The 15793-nt window shown below is 43.6% G+C and overlaps 1 protein-coding gene across 1 annotated transcript in view; it reads right to left on the reverse strand.

The window, feature by feature from the left end:
* The window catches only part of IGFN1 (immunoglobulin like and fibronectin type III domain containing 1), a 392344-nt gene that overhangs the window by 346589 nt on the left and 29962 nt on the right, over window positions 1–15793 (reverse strand). Inside the window, exons 2-7 of the mRNA XM_078644199.1 lie at window positions 10685–10805; window positions 9696–9835; window positions 8942–9041; window positions 3583–3630; window positions 3459–3504; window positions 2345–2525 (exon numbers count right to left, since the gene is read on the reverse strand). Of these exons, the coding sequence (XP_078500325.1) occupies window positions 2345–2525; window positions 3459–3504; window positions 3583–3630; window positions 8942–9041; window positions 9696–9835; window positions 10685–10799 (630 nt within the window). The 5' untranslated portion in view covers window positions 10800–10805. The remainder of the gene's footprint in view (window positions 1–2344; window positions 2526–3458; window positions 3505–3582; window positions 3631–8941; window positions 9042–9695; window positions 9836–10684; window positions 10806–15793) is intronic.

Genomic DNA, 15793 nt, shown 5'->3' on the forward strand with positions numbered 1-15793 from the left:
ATGGTTTCAGAAAGTTTCAGAAACAAAACTTACCTTCTTCACCTCTGCCAAGAAGCACTGGTTCTGTATAGGACTGAAACTCCATTTGAGAAAATTCACGAAACTGAGGAACCAGTTATTACAAAAACAACTACCTTCTGTGGCATTTAAATCACAATTTTCCGCCTGAAGCTGATGTAAGACATTCTGATGCAGCGTTTCCATACTTGCCAACCCTATCGATTTGGTACGCCACCGTTTTTCAACGACTCCTACTGGCTCCCAATTTCGCAACACTTTGCTGCCGACTTGCATCATTGTTTGAAGAGAATGTGTTATGATAAACCACTTTCAGCCGCAACGAAAGACAGGCTTTTATTTAAGGCCGTTTTTTCATATATATTTCATTACAATTTTGATTTGATTGTGTGCTTCTGAAAGTTTCCTATTATTAGTGTTTGAAAAAGCGAGGTGACAAAAATGTTACAACTTTCAAAATCAACCCGGCACTGTAAGAAAGTAAATATAGATTTCACAGTCTTGGTGTGGCTGCTGGAGTTAATTACTGAATTAGCATTAAGAAGATAAAGGCAAGCCTGAGTAATCAGAGCGGATTCAGTTATGGCATTTAATTTATGCTTAGTTATGTCGTCTTGGATAGAAGAAGTCACATGATTATTTCAAGTCGGGTGCTTTGAAGGAGGAGAATCTGTCGTGCCAGAGTTTGCTGTCACTCTGTACCGGCACTGGTTTCTGAACGTCAACGCTTTTTATGGCATTCGACCACATGGTGGCACTGTCTCTCTGTTATAAAACAGAGAACGTTATCAGTATTTTAAACCAATATCATATATAATTGAAACAAATAATACCAGGGCACCCAGTTTATTCTTAATTCGTGTCACATTCGTAGGAGTGTGATGGTTAACAGGTAGCGTCGGTACTGGCATGTGGCAGACCTGGCAAGGACAGTGGATGATGCAAGCTGTAGTGGCCTTCTGTGGTATATATTGGGTTCTGACACTTTTTTTTTTTAATACACAAAATAATGACTGCCTGGATGGCAATGCCTGTTGTATCCACATAAAGTGATAGGCAATCTCACACTAAGTTAATGAATCGCAGCCCTGCGTACGGTTGCTGGTTCTGTCCCATCAAAAGTACACGGGCCTTTTATTATATGCTGGTACTGTCCAATTAAACCACAGAAGGCCGGCTGAGAAGTGCTCATAGCTTACTGTTTTGCTCGGAATCAGAATTTATTTTAATGTGCAATTAACTAAAATCATTACAGTAACAGGGCGATCACCACCGAAACGCAGATAGAAACATCGGACTCTTCAAAAGTAGACAATGTAGCATAATGTTTCGATACAGTGACTGCGTACGTACATGGACACTTTTAGAAGTAAACACTAACATTTGTGCGAGGTTAAATGTAAACATACTAGCACTGACAGATATGTGTGATGAGACCCTACGGGGAAGTTGTAGATTAGTTCAAGGTTGAGATGGGCGGGGGAGGGGGAGGGGCCTTCTGGCATGGTTGATGGGTTTGGGACAAAAGACATCTGAAGTAACTGGTTATGGCCACTATAATCTATTTAAAGGTCTCAAACTTCAAGGACCTATATGTCCTTCCTGCTGGGAAAACACCAAAATATTATCCCTCCTTAATAAACCGAACATAGACCTGTCTCCGAGGCAATTACATGCCCATTTCCTTGTTGCCAGTGGCGTCAAAACTTGCGGAAAAGTTTGTCAATCTGCAGCTGTTCAACTGTATTGAATCACATGAGCTACTACACCCCAGTCAGTTCGGTTTCAGGCCCAAATTCAGTACAGAGACCGCTTTTTGGGAAGTCTGTGAACTGATGCCGGAGGAAAGGCAGCCCTGGTACTGTGAGCCCTACCAGCTGCTTTTGACAGAGTTCCCTATTCCAGGCTGCTCGCCCGCTTTCATGATACAGGCATCAGAGGTGCTGCACAGAAGCGGGTGAAATCTTTTCTTGAAGAAAGATGTCAGAAATCTGCCTGCTTCCTTATTCGTCAGTAGCAGCGGTGCCTCAGTAGCAGCCCCACAGGGTTTGGTCCTTTGCCCCACAATGTACCTCACAGTGTTTTATTATTGCACAGACTTTGGACTTTGGACGATGGAAGACACTCTACTGAGGCCAAGAGCCAAAGCATATCTGGCCTGAGGATTAGCAGACAGTCATTTCTTTCATCGTGTGCTGCCTTTCTCTACACATTAGACCAAGGGTGATGCTCATCAAGGCTGCAGCTTAAGTCCCAAGCAGATCCTGAGCCTGAGTGTTTTATGTCAGTATAAAGAGACCCTAGAGCACACTGATCTGCTCCTCACCTTGGCCTGCTGGTCCTCCCTGTCCTTCTTCATCTGCTGCAGGCTCTTCAGCACCCCCCGGAAGTCGGTTATGCCATACTTGAAGCAAATCTTCTCGTAGTCCTTTTTATCAGCATTAATAAGAACTTCCATCACCTTCTTCTGCGGCAGCGGCTCCTGCTTGACCACAGGCTTGGCAACTCTACGATAGAAGTACAGAATAAACTATTGTTAAAAACAAAGTTCTGGACATTTACACCACCAAAAATTTAGAGGTATTGTCTCGTATTATATCCTAAACTCAATCAAATCAAGGTTTTGCAGAGAAGGAGTAAAAGGAAGGCACAACCTTTGCAAGATAAGGAGGAAGAGATTAAAGAAGTTACCTGGTTAGTGTAGATCAACCAGTTATAACCAACTTTGTAGCGTTAAAAATTGTGGTAGACTGTCACACTTATTAAAGAAAAATGTTTTACATCAATGCAATGTTTGGTAATCCATGTTATTTCCAGATTTCTTCAGTAATCAAGGTACCAATGTAGAAAATGCCATCTAAAAAGGAGCGCTACTAAGACTAGAGCTAATTAGCACAGAGCGTGCACATATCATATGGAGCTACATACCGAAATCTCTCAGAGATGTATAGAGTGAACAGTGTAAAAGCAGTACTAAATTCAGCTTGACAAATAGATAGGCAATGTTTGTTTCCTTTGGTTTAGTTTATGTGCCATGCCTTGTCCTCAACTCAGAATAGTTAAACAAGCACCTTACCTTTGAGCAAGGGATTCTATGGAAAGGGAAGTAGATTCTGGGGAAGGGATAATTATGATTCAGCAAAATGAATTTTATAGATGCAATCAAAGAAGCTCTTCCATAAGGAAAGATTTTAATGTGGTGGTCTGTGCCATTAAATTCAAACAACTGTCCTAACAACCAAGACAATTGTTCTTGACTTTTTAGAAGTTCACCCTCCAGCGTCTTCTGCCGATGGCTGGGACATGGCCTGGGGAAAAGCAGGCGTTTTGAGGCTATTGTGGGACTTTGTGTACCTAGGGTGGCGTACAGTTCTCTAATCACTATGTTCAATGTGTGGCATTGGTTTTGTGTTTCAAACCAAAGTCTGCAAGAAACATACCGCTTTTTAAGATTTTTCCGGAAGTCAATCAGCTCCTTTTTCATGTCTGAAATCAGAGAAATTGGAAAATTGTATATTATCTTTCTTAGGTGTAGTTTGTTGCTGAACTAAAGATGAATATTACCTTCTTGGTCCTTTTCATTGGGCCTGTTCGGCTTTTTCTTAAAGCCAACTAAAAGTGTGAAAAAGAAAAACAACCTGGTAAGGAAAAGAATAAATAAATATAAACTTGGTATCTTTAGACCTGATGCCCCTCCTCCCATCTCATGGTGACATCTGGTTGCTTTTACGTAGATAGTGTCTCTCCGTTTAGAGAATGATTTTACAGGTGTTAAGTCTATACAAAAAAATGACAGGTTCCGGTATTTGACTATTTTGCAATTAGGGGCTTCCCAGTGGAATAAATAAGTACAAAACCAATTGTTGATGATTGGTTAGTTAATATAGCATGAATTCTTATATTAAGTTCTTGTTTCATAATTTATTCACAAGGCTTCAACATTTGTTTTTTATATTTCAAGACGGTGTTTGAATGTAGCATGAAAAAGAAATGTTTTACATGGTAATAATGGGATGTATGATGCATGCCATTACCACGCATACCATTGCCATCCATGCAATTACCATGCATTGCCTTTACCAAGCATTGCCTTTACCAAGCATTGCCTTTACCACGCAAGTCTTTACCACGCATACCTGGCAAAAACACTTAGTTTGTTTGCACAATAAACATACATGCATCGATCTGGTGTGTCGTATCCTTCCTGTCAGTTGGACTGGATTAATGTTTAAATACAAATATATATATAGATTGCCTTATCGACCACCAATCCCTAAACCCAACCACCCCTAAATCTTAAAAAATAGCTATAGCACTCAATACACTAGCCCACCCTAAAAATACCCTTACCATCCAGTACCCTTACCCATCCCTCATCTCTAAAAAAAAAAAAACCTTACGCCCAATACCCTTACCTATCCCATAAACCTTAAATATACCCTAACCACCCAAGACCTTTACCCACCCCTAAACCTAAAAATACCCTTACCACCTAACAACCTTACACACCCCACCACCCTAAAAACAGCTTTATGATACAATACCCTTACACAACCTAAACCTATACCTCCCAATACTCTTACCCACTGCTAACCCCTAAAACACCCTTACAACCGAACAACTTTACCCACCGCCAAACCCTAAAAATATTCTTACCACTCAATATCCAGACTCACCCCTAGACCCTAAAAATACCATTACTACCAAATATCCCTACCCACTCTAAATTCTAAAAATGCCCTCACCACTGAATACCCCTACCCACCCTAAACCCTAAAAATACTCTTCCCTCCAAATACACTTACCCACCCAAAAATCCTTAAAGCACCCTTACCCTAATACATTTTATATGTACACACTAAAAAAAAGGTTAAAGGGACGTTATAGTGAGGCTCAGTTTTCACTTGTACAAAACCAGTGAAATTCAGCAGTTATAGTTAGCTGATCTAGCTATAACTCACACCCCCGCAATTACTCATGACATGGTCCGTGAAATCAACTCATGAAATCTTCAATGACATCACTGATGGCATCATCCAGTGACTGTGAGTGCTTTTAAAACGTTTATGAGTATTAATATATATATATATATATATATATATATATATATATATATATATATATATATATATATATATATATATATATATATACCCCAAGGTGTATTGATGAATCACTGGGTGTATGAGTGCCGGTATGGATGATTAAGTGGGTGCATGACTGACAGTATAAGTGAGTGATTAGTTGTCTCAGTGAAAGTAGGGGTGAGGGATGGTTGTGTGAATGTCTGTATCAGTCTGTCAGTTGGTGTCTATGCAGCTGTATGTGTGTGTGTGTGGTTCCGTGAGTGGCTGTATGGGTGAGTGATTGGTTGGGTGAGTGATTGGTTGGGTGAGTGATTGGTTGGGTGAGTACCTGTATGGGGGTCTTAGTGTCTGTGTGGGTGTGTGAGAGGGTGTCTGATTGTCTGTATGGATGAGTGAGTGAGTCGGTAGCTGTATGGGTTACTGAGTGTGTGTGAGGGCTGTATGGGTGAGTGAGAGGATATATCAGTGGTATATGGGTGAGTAGCTGGGTATGTGAAAGGCAGAATAGATGAGTGATGGGGCATATGAGTGACTGTATGGGTGAGTGTATGCTTGTGTCAGTTACTGTATAGGTGAGTGAGTACATGTTAGTATCTGTATGAGTAAGTTAGTGGGCATGTATCTGTATGGGTGAGTAAGTGGCTTTGTGATTGACTGTGTGAGTGAGTAGGTGTGTGAGTAGCTCTATGGGTGACTGACTCAGTGTGTGAGTGGCTGTAAGAGTGGCTATGTCAGTGGCTGTGTTACTGAGTGAGTGGGTGTATAAGTGTCAGGGATCACATGCAGAGGCACCTACCTCTGCGTAACCCTTAGATACCAAGGAAGACTAAATTATCCAGGATTCCTGCAACCCTAAGAATCATGGGATAAAAGAAGAACATGCACATCGCACAATATGCGTAATTCTCTGCATTGTAATTGACCGGGAGGCTCGCATCAGCTGTGCAAGGTCTCTCGTACAGCTTGGCATGAGGAAGTATTTAGGCATCCTGACCTCCGTTCTTTCCTGGGAAGGTCATTGTCGGTTTGAGGCGCAGGAGTGCCTCTATTTACCCAGGGTGTTTCTGGTTTCGGGCTTGGAAATCAGTTAAAGGTGGTAAGACAAGGAGTCTTAGCCACGTGCAGTACAGGTGTCTCAAGGATCCAGAGACCGGTATTCCTCTTTGTTGTGTAAGCGGAGGAGAAACAGGCTTGCATCCCACTGGTTGGCAAAAGGTCTACAGCTGGTAGGAAAGAACCGAATCTCTCGACTTCCAGGTAGGAAGTATTCAAGTGGGCCTGCAGTTTTTCTTAGTATGTGGAGCTAAACATACTTATTTTGCATTTTGACAAACTTGTTCTATGCTTTTGGAAGTTCTTGACTTTCGGCCATGTTCTTTTTCATGAATGGATTAGCGTTCGCTGTGAACGTGAAGAGGAGATAATGCAGTCTGGGGATTTCCGGTTGCATATTAGAATCAATATACATTTCTTTCTACTGTGTTTTCAACAAAAAGTAAACTAAGGTTTATGACTACAATAAACCTGCTTGGCTACAGTGATTGCAGGAGGCATACTATTGCGCATGACTTTTGAGTTAAGAAACATTACCAGCAATGTTGCACCGATCGCCTAACTATTCTCATTTCCTTGCTTATTTTAGAGGTATGTATGGTGTATGATGTTCCTCTCTGATCTCAGTACGCCCTATGCAGGAAAGTGAAAGAGGAGTGTAATGATTCTGTTTGTTTCTTGTATTGGTAGGTTCATGCAGGGAGAATCTTACGGAAGGTTGTTGGCACAGAAATTCTTTCACTTCAGAGACTCTTTCTATATTACTAAGGTATTTACGGATTTCTAGCAAGACTTACCGAGAGTAGACCTGTATCCTGTACTTTAATTATTTTCTTCATTATTTATTCCACAGGTTCAAAATCCGTGCAGTTCCCTTCCTTACACCCTTATCTCTCCTTGACCACTCTACTACTCCGTGTAGTATTTGTTGCTACAGAGTTGGGGGATGTCAGGAGGTGGACTCCTTTGTGCATCATTCCGGTTCTGAGGAGTTCCATTTTCAAGGGCCTTGACAATGAGAGGCTGTATGGGTGAGTGAGTGGATGTGTGTGTAGATCTATGAATCAGTGAGTGGGGGTGTAAGTACTGATATGGGACTGTGATTGGGTTTGTGAATTGTTGAATGGGTGTATAAAAGGTTCCATGTGGTGTGAGTGGGTGCGTCAGTGATTCTGTGGATGATGTCATCAGTGATGCCATTTGGGATGTCATCAGTAATGTCACTGACCATGCCATGAGTGATGTAATATGTGAGGTCATTAGCAGTGCATTAAGGGAGTGTGAGGTATAGTCAGCTCAGATAAATATAACTGCAGAATTTCACTGGTTTTGTACGAGTGAAACCTGAGCCCAACTATAACGTCCCTGTAACCTTTGCTTTTTTTTCAGTGAATTTCTACTATTTTAAAATTAGACATGTTTGCAGAGTGGTGGAGAAAGGGGGAGGTCCTCTGACCAGCTCTCAGGAATCTCGCTGTGTAGGATCTACTGGAAACACCCGGATGACTTTTTGGCCCCCAAGGTCCCTCAACATTCAAGAGGAGTTCATCCTCCAACCAGTAGGGTACCAGAAGGTGGTTTGCAGAGTGGTGGATAAAGGGGTCATGGCCTCCAAAGACCTCTTAGCAATCCTGCTGTGTGGGACTTACTGGAGGTAACAGGAGAGGTTGTTTGCCCCAAGGACCCTGAGCAGCCAAGGGTACTTAATATCCTAACTAGTAGTGCACTAGGTGGTGCGATTGCAGAGCGGTGGAGAAAGGGGGCATGGCCACCGACTACCTCTTACCAATCCAGCTGTGTGAGACTTACTGGAGGTAACAGTAAATTCATTGCATAATTTCATAAAACAATGATGCACGAAATGCACATACTACTTAAGAACATTTTGTATCAGAAAATTGCACTTGGAGTTCTGCAACTGATATGTTAACAGACTTGCATATAATTGCGATAAATACAAATTAACATCGGTTTCTCAGTGCATTGCTCGTTGAGCATTTTGCTTTGCTAAAAATTGTAAATTAGCATCAATGGTGCGTCATTCGTATTTTGCCTAATAGTGTGCGAGACTGTATATTTTTTTCTAGCAAACTTCTTGTAATTCTTGTATAAACTACAATTACTACCTATAGTTTGCAGATCTTTTGCATGTGGTATTTCAAATTGAAATGAGTAGTCTTACATGTTTCTTGACTAGTGACACGAAAATAAAAATAAAAGGTTGGCAACATCAATACATTTTAAAAGGTAAGAGAAAACTTGTTTTAAAGTAGATTTGCGTGAAAAAGGCACGTCGCTTTTCAGCATCAACAATGACTTGTAGTGCAAGAGTGATATATTGAAACACATTGGTGCTTCGACAAGTGTCTGCCACTAGCAATCACCCTGGGCCATCGTGAAAGGGACCCATTTGTTTAAAAAATATATTGTTTTACCCATTTCTCTATCATAAACAATTACCAGAAAAGATTCCAAAACATCCCCTTGGCTTGGGGAAGTGTACTGGAGTTTTGAGAGTTATTGAGAAATCATTCACTGAGTCACCCTTTAAGAATGATGAAGCACATAACCCCACTCTTCCTTTACTTACTGTGCTTTATGTTCAGGTTGTTTGCACAGATATCTTTCCCTTCCATATTCTCGATGGTTTTAGCTTATTTCCCTCAGATGACCTCATTCTTCCATATTCTATGTCAAAATAAATTTGCACGTACAGATAGCCTAACTCTCCTTCTCTCGCGTGGTGGTCAGATGTATAGATACATTGTGCTTTTGTAACTCACCTTCTATGATCTTGAGGTTGGTCACGCAGGTTGCCTCCCCGTATGCATTGATGGCAGTGCACCGATAAGAGTCTTCATCCTCTATAGTGACATTAAACACCTAAAATAAAGGAAAGTAGTCCAATGAAGCCAAATAAAGAACATTGAAGAAAGGGCCCTGACCAAACATCTTCCACCTCCAATCACATATCTTCATGCCCGGAGGCTCCTCCTGCTCGGTGCCTCCTATTGTCAGTTTCTTCTTTCTAAAGGTTAGTACCACCGTCCCCTCCTTCTCATCTTTTCCTGCCTTCTCATGAAAGGTGAGCTCCCTGAAGAAGACATTACTTACAAATCTGTATCTTCCCCGCCACCTTGACTTTTATTCTCATCCTCATAAGCTTACCAGCCAGGGTTGAATTTGACCTTCAAGCTCTGTTGCCAGTGGCGTAGCGTGGGAGGGGTGAGGGGGGCACATGCGCTGACATCCCATGCTACGCCGCAGCTGTTATCCACCTCCTCCCTGACAGACAGGGCCACACACTGTTTTTCATGGAATCCTTAATGGGTATTACTGGGGGTGCTTTGTTGTTTCCAGTGTGGAATCTCCTGTTTGACTTGGGATCAGAGGGTGTGTGCGGCATGTTGATAATAAGAGCCAATATATTTTTATACTACACATAACTGCAAATTCGAGTGACAGTTTCTACATTTGACATAGCATTAGGGTTGATTCCTCGCTGTGAGTGCTAGGGTGACTGGATGCCCTTCTCACCTGCAGGATGAATTCGTTCATGATGCTGTCATACATGCTCTTGCACTTGGATGGATTGCTGAGGTCTCCTTTGCCACGTTCCCACCTCACCTCTGGTCTAGGTTCTCCTGTCACCACCACCTTGAATATGGCAATTTTACCTAACAAACGCAGAGAAGAGAACATAACGGAGCAAGTAACACAAACATTAGCATGCTCTGAAGTCTGCCACAAAAGGCCTGGCAGAGCAGTGATGTTCAGAAGAAGGGATATCCATGCTGTCCCGTGCGCAATCCAGTAACCTACTTCCTAGCCACAACATAACCAGACAGCCTGTGTGTTAAATCGAAACAGAATTGAACTTCTTTTGTTACATGCACTAGGACAAGTTCCACCACCCTGGTTATAGGGCTCGTTTTGTCCCTTACCATATAGCGGTTTATTTTTGCTCTGTGAACAAGCTGAACTTCATTTCTTTACTTTGCTAAACTGAAGGAGCCTCTTCCATGGAATGAACCAGGCGTGGAAGTGTGAAGTATAACAACTCATGTATAATTTTGAGGGTGACTGAGCTTTCAAATACACATTGTTGGTGCTCTTCTCTAGTTTGTGGGCCATTCAGGCAGAAAATCCAGTTGACCATTTGAAATGTTTCTTACTAGATCTAGATTTCGCTACATCACTGTACAGAGGAGAACTGAGAACTGCTTAATTGGTTCTCATGCAGTATCAGTTGGTTGACAAAACTCGAAGGTATTTGCTACAAGTTCGCGGTGGGACAATAACAAGACCCTATGGAATGAAAACTATACATTTGCCTCAGGTAAGGGGTTCTGTGGACCTCTTTCTGTGCAGACCTGCCTACCAGCGACAGTGCTGCTGCCTCCTTCCAGTGAGGAAAAGTATTTCTCACTTTGTGGTCCTAACAGGAGCAAGACCTATGCAACAAATATAGGACCGGCCCAGAATACCCCTAACCCATGAGGGCACACCTCGGTTCTGCGTCTTACCTTCTTGCACAGTCAGCGGGATGGGCTTCCGTTCTATGTCTGGGGGGCTGCACCCAGGGGGCACATCTTCAGTTGTCTGGGTTAGCTTCACCCCTGGAAGCGAGGACTTCTTCATGATGATCTGGTGACAAAGTCATGAGGGTGAAGGTGGGTAGGCAAAATATACAGAATGAGGCAAATATTTGCTGGCACTAGTTAGCAATACAAGTAGCTTGTAAACAGACAGTTCTACTCTTCACAAACCCATTTTTGTTACATTACGAATGTGGATGACTTGGCAGAGTCACAGACTCGATACAGGAGGCAGTTAAGAGGTGAAGGTGGACCAGGCAACACAATCGCTGTTTAGAAGGAGGGTAATTGGGTGGTCTTTTGTAGCTGGAGTGGAGAAGGGAATACGCATGTAGGGTGGGAGCCAGAAGTAATCCCTCCCGTGCGCTTCCCCAGTTTGGCCTATGTGCTGTTAGTCTTAAAGCACAGGCTATATTTATCACCTGGAAATATTGGATTGACAGAAACATATAGGGCAGCAGTCATCATGTTCATTCACACCAAAGCTACACAGTGAAAACTAAAAACGTATTTAGAAGTAGGTAAAGTAGTATGCCGTATGTACTCTGTGTACCCTTACATGCCTTTGTGAATTGGCCCAAAAGCATTTAAATGGGAATAACATTTAAATATGCAGGGAACATCAATATACAACTATTGCAAAAGGAAAGGACTGTGTGGCATCTGTCCACTTTAACTAATAGCGAGTGGGATGGATGTTTGGTGTTGTATCACATAGGTATCTAAGAGTAGATACTGGCGTACTCCTGTGATACGAGTAACTGCAATATAAATGCTTTTATGAATCGGCCCCATAACATCTACTAATGCATCCCTTTAGAAGTAGTATCGTTTTTTATGAACACTTGTATTGCAGATCTAATTCTACAACCCTTTAGCATAAATCCAGACTAGTCTATGGGGGCAGGTTCAAGGCTAGGTTTTATTCTCCTCTCACTTCTTCACGTCTTAACCACACAATATTTATGAGTCCATTTACCCTTTCTTTAGACACCTGATTCCTGGAATGAAAATAGTCATACCAAATAGGTTGCCTACAGACTAAATACGACCCACGAAACAAAGAGTAATATATGATTGGGTTGGTTTAGCACAGTTCAAGAGATTCTGCTGTTCTGTAACTAGGTATATTGTTTGGACAATGTGCAATGTAAAAAAAACAATGTATTAATGCTTCGTCCATCCAAGGCCTTCGTTACCTTGGATGTCAATTCACTAAAATGCCAGGGGTAGCGGATGTGACATCATCCAAATAGTCAACCACTGATGACATCAAGGAAGTGACATCACATGACCTTTTGACCCTGATAATGTTAGAGAGAGTGTTGTCATGTGATCTTTTACATAATGGAGTTAAGGCAGTGATACCACAAACTCAAATTATCAGCAATAAACAAAGTTGTAAACATTATATGAAGATCAATAAAATAATGCAACAGAGTTGTAAAGCAGTTACAAATCTATTTTTGTATTACACATATATATTAATTCACATAGTGACATGATATGCTATGAGTTCAGCCATTATTTGCCAGGAGTGCTACATTGATACATCAGGACATGTTCCCACATGCATATGCATATGCTCACATACCAAGACACAGCTCAATAATACTTGGTCCAGACAAGGCCCAAACACGCTATACTGTGCCCAGACACAGCCTTATGTTCTTGCACACAGATTCAAATGAAAGGCTCAACCCTTAATACAAGTGTTTCTCACACATCAATGCCCAGATTTACAAAATGCTCATGTAAGGCAGCGCAGAAGCTTCAGTTCCTAATCTGCCTAAATGAGAAAGCAGAAGTCAGCATATCTACTAATATATGGGTCTCTTCTCCTCTCTCCCTATGCTGGTGCACCTTAGGCTTCCATGCACCAACGCACACACGCTTGCACCATAGTGTAAGGGTGTGTGCATTCTTTAAGGAATAGTTTTTGTCCAGAAGTAACGCAAACCTGGTGCAAAGCGTTAGTAAATCTGGACCCAAGTATGTGTCGAAAGGGCAGCCACACAACAGAGGCAGTTAGCTAAATGGTTGACCATAACTCAATGTGATGCAGACATAACATGCGAGGTCACCCCTAAGTTTTGGTTTTCTTCTCTCCTCTCCTGGAGGGAGAAGCCCTCAAAAGTCAAATGGAAGCCTACAGGAAAGCAACAATTTAATTTATTTGTGTGGACAAGGACTGATTGCTATTGCAAAGAAAAAATGGGCCTGGTGCTCCTCCATTCTGGAAAACCAGGTCCAAACACACTGAGCCATTTATGATCTGATAGATTGAAATTTGATACTGGAATTCTGGTCTTCCACAAATGTAATGAGGGCCATTGAGGGATCGTCAGAGCAGGTGGAATAGTGCAAACCGATAGCACTCCCACCTTGCCAAATCTGGAATTCCCCCTGCTATCATTAGAATCAATGAAACTGCTGGGTTACTGTTGGCAGTGCCATTGGCCCCTGACTCAGTGGACAGACACGTGGGGATCTTCAAATAAGGTTTAAGGTCCTCCATCAAGATGTAAAAGAGGTCCAGATTCTTATAAATAACCTAGAATCAGCTGAAGCCAACAGAAAATGGCAGAGTTGGGGTACAGCATAACTTTTTCTGGCTTCTCGGATCATACATCCAACTTTCAGGACGTTACAGTGATCTCACCTAGATTCCACAATGACTGCAGTTATTGAGATTCAGGGGCATAAGGCAAGAAAGAATCCTTTGCAATAGTATCAACTGATAACAGGATGCCCTGACTGTCTAGATATATAGAACATGGACAAATTAGAATCCAATGAATTTTATGGGCAGTGGGCAGCTATCCAGTTCCACGGGCAAATAAATGTGGGGAATTGGACCTCATGAACCACCCACCACCAATAACGTATCTTATTGTGGTTTAATCTGAGCCAAAAGTGGCCATCTATTCTGCGACCCCCCATGATGCATTGTTGGGAATTAGTAGTCATGGGGATGTATATTAAGCTGGGATGGGAGAAAGTGCTTAGATAATCAACCTAATGACTAAAGTCACTCATCACCAGAATTTATTTGAAAGAAAGTAAAAGGCAAGCATCAATGCCCATAAAATGATAGCCATAAGTGTTACTATGCCCAGGAGGGCAGTACACTTGGGTGATCTGTTGATTTGAAGAAAGTGCAAGTTCCCAATCAATAGTAGAAGGCAAAGGGAAGGATTTTATATTCCAAAAATGTAAAACCCTTCAGCATGAGTAGAAGAATTACAGCCATGGCACAGAAAAGGAGTATTTCAAGTCACAAGTGTCCTAGCATCACCGCGCTCTCATCAGCGAGTTCCCCCAGGCCGATAGGCCCAAAACAAGTCTCCCACTCCGGTAGGAATGGAGTGTGCAGAGTCCTGGAGCGCAAACCCGTCCATGGGTGCTTGCAGTGGCTCAAGTTCACGCTCGCTCAAGCGAGTTTGCTGCAAACAGACAAAGTGGCTGCACTCAGCAGGCAAAGGCTCTCTCTCCCTCACAATCACATTTCGGCAGGGATTGGCGGTTTCCTGCACTACTCCTGCAGGGTATGTGTCTCCACACTTCCGATGGAGGGAGGCAATTCCGATACTCTGTTCCTTGATCCCTAATTTGGATGATGATGCTTCCACTGTATCTTCACTTGATATAAGGGGTCAAAACAGTCGCATTCCTCGTTTGCTCTCTGTGACCTACAATTCAACACTTCTGGCAGTCCATGGGCTCCGGCCCGATCAACACAGTACAAGTATTCCTGTCAGCCTCTACTGATATGGGGGGGGGGTTTGTCTCAGAGCTGCCACACACGGCTTTGGCCCTTACAGCATGCCAGTCTTTACCACAGCTGTCCCTCTTGGCGTATGGGGTCGCTGCAACTTTACCACACAAGGCTTCAGCCCTTATTGCACAGAAGTATTTTCAACAGCTATCTTCACGGTAGCCCTCTCCTGGAATATGGAAGTCCCCGAATCAGTTTGGCACACTGTGCAATCGGTGCAGCAGACATTTTCTCACCCAGGGTGTACCCTCGTCAGGGCTTCCCACTGGCTCTTTCTCCCTCCAGCGATCTCTTCTTTCTTACAGGGTACACTGGTCTTGGCAAGCAGGCAGGTGCTGGTGCTCCAACCTCCAGGGCAGGTGGTATTTGATTCACTGGGTGATGTGTCCTTGTTAGACGGGGACCTGGAGGGTCGGCCGAGCACAAGGGGAGAGGCCTCCGGTGAGGGCCGTCTCCAGCGATCGTACAGACAAGTAACTTCCCCCCCACAGATGGACACCACACGAAGGTCAGCTTAACACCTTTTATAGGCAATTCTTTGAGTAAGGTGGTACGATACAAGGAGATCAGGACACGATGATCCTCTCAATTCTAGTCTCTATTAGGGGAAGGGGGTAGCGGGACAGTCTTGGTACCTACAGGTACTGAGGTGAAACGGTGGTAGCTCACAATCCTCGAGCTCGGCGTTCGGACGGGTCAGACCGCGGCTGCGCCAGCAGGTCCCGAAGAGGTCGTAGGTGGCAACGGGCCGCGGCAGCGCCAGCAGGTCCCAGCGAGGATGACGGTTACAACGGGCCGCGGCAGCGCCAGCAGGTCCCACGAGGATGAACGGTGCAGAAGGCCGCGGCAGCGCCAGCAGGCAGGACAATAGTTCACAAGGCAGGGCCGCGGCAGCGCCAGCAGGCAGGACGATAGTTCACAAGGCAGGGCTGCGGCAGCGCCAGCAGTCCGTCAAGGATGAGTTCTTCTCGGTGTCTCTCGACTCCAGGATACAACTGCCTTCCTGCTCTGGGGCTGCCTCAGTTATAGGTCTGGCGCCCTTTGATGTCCGGACCCTCGCACTGGGAGGTCGGGAGGTCCGGGATGAGGGAGTCCAGACACCCAGCAGGGGGGTGGAGCCAGCACCCGGGGAGGCTGGGGGCGATCGGCACCTGGCGGGGGAGAGCCATCGACACTTCTTTCTCCCATTAACCTGCCAAGTGGTCCGTTGACCTCCTGGATGGATGGTGGTGCCGGGATGTCTGGGCCCGGCCAGGCCC

The sequence above is a fragment of the Lissotriton helveticus genome, chromosome 5_1 (genome assembly GCF_964261635.1).
Source record: "Lissotriton helveticus chromosome 5_1, aLisHel1.1, whole genome shotgun sequence".
Lineage (NCBI taxonomy): Eukaryota > Metazoa > Chordata > Amphibia > Caudata > Salamandridae > Lissotriton > Lissotriton helveticus.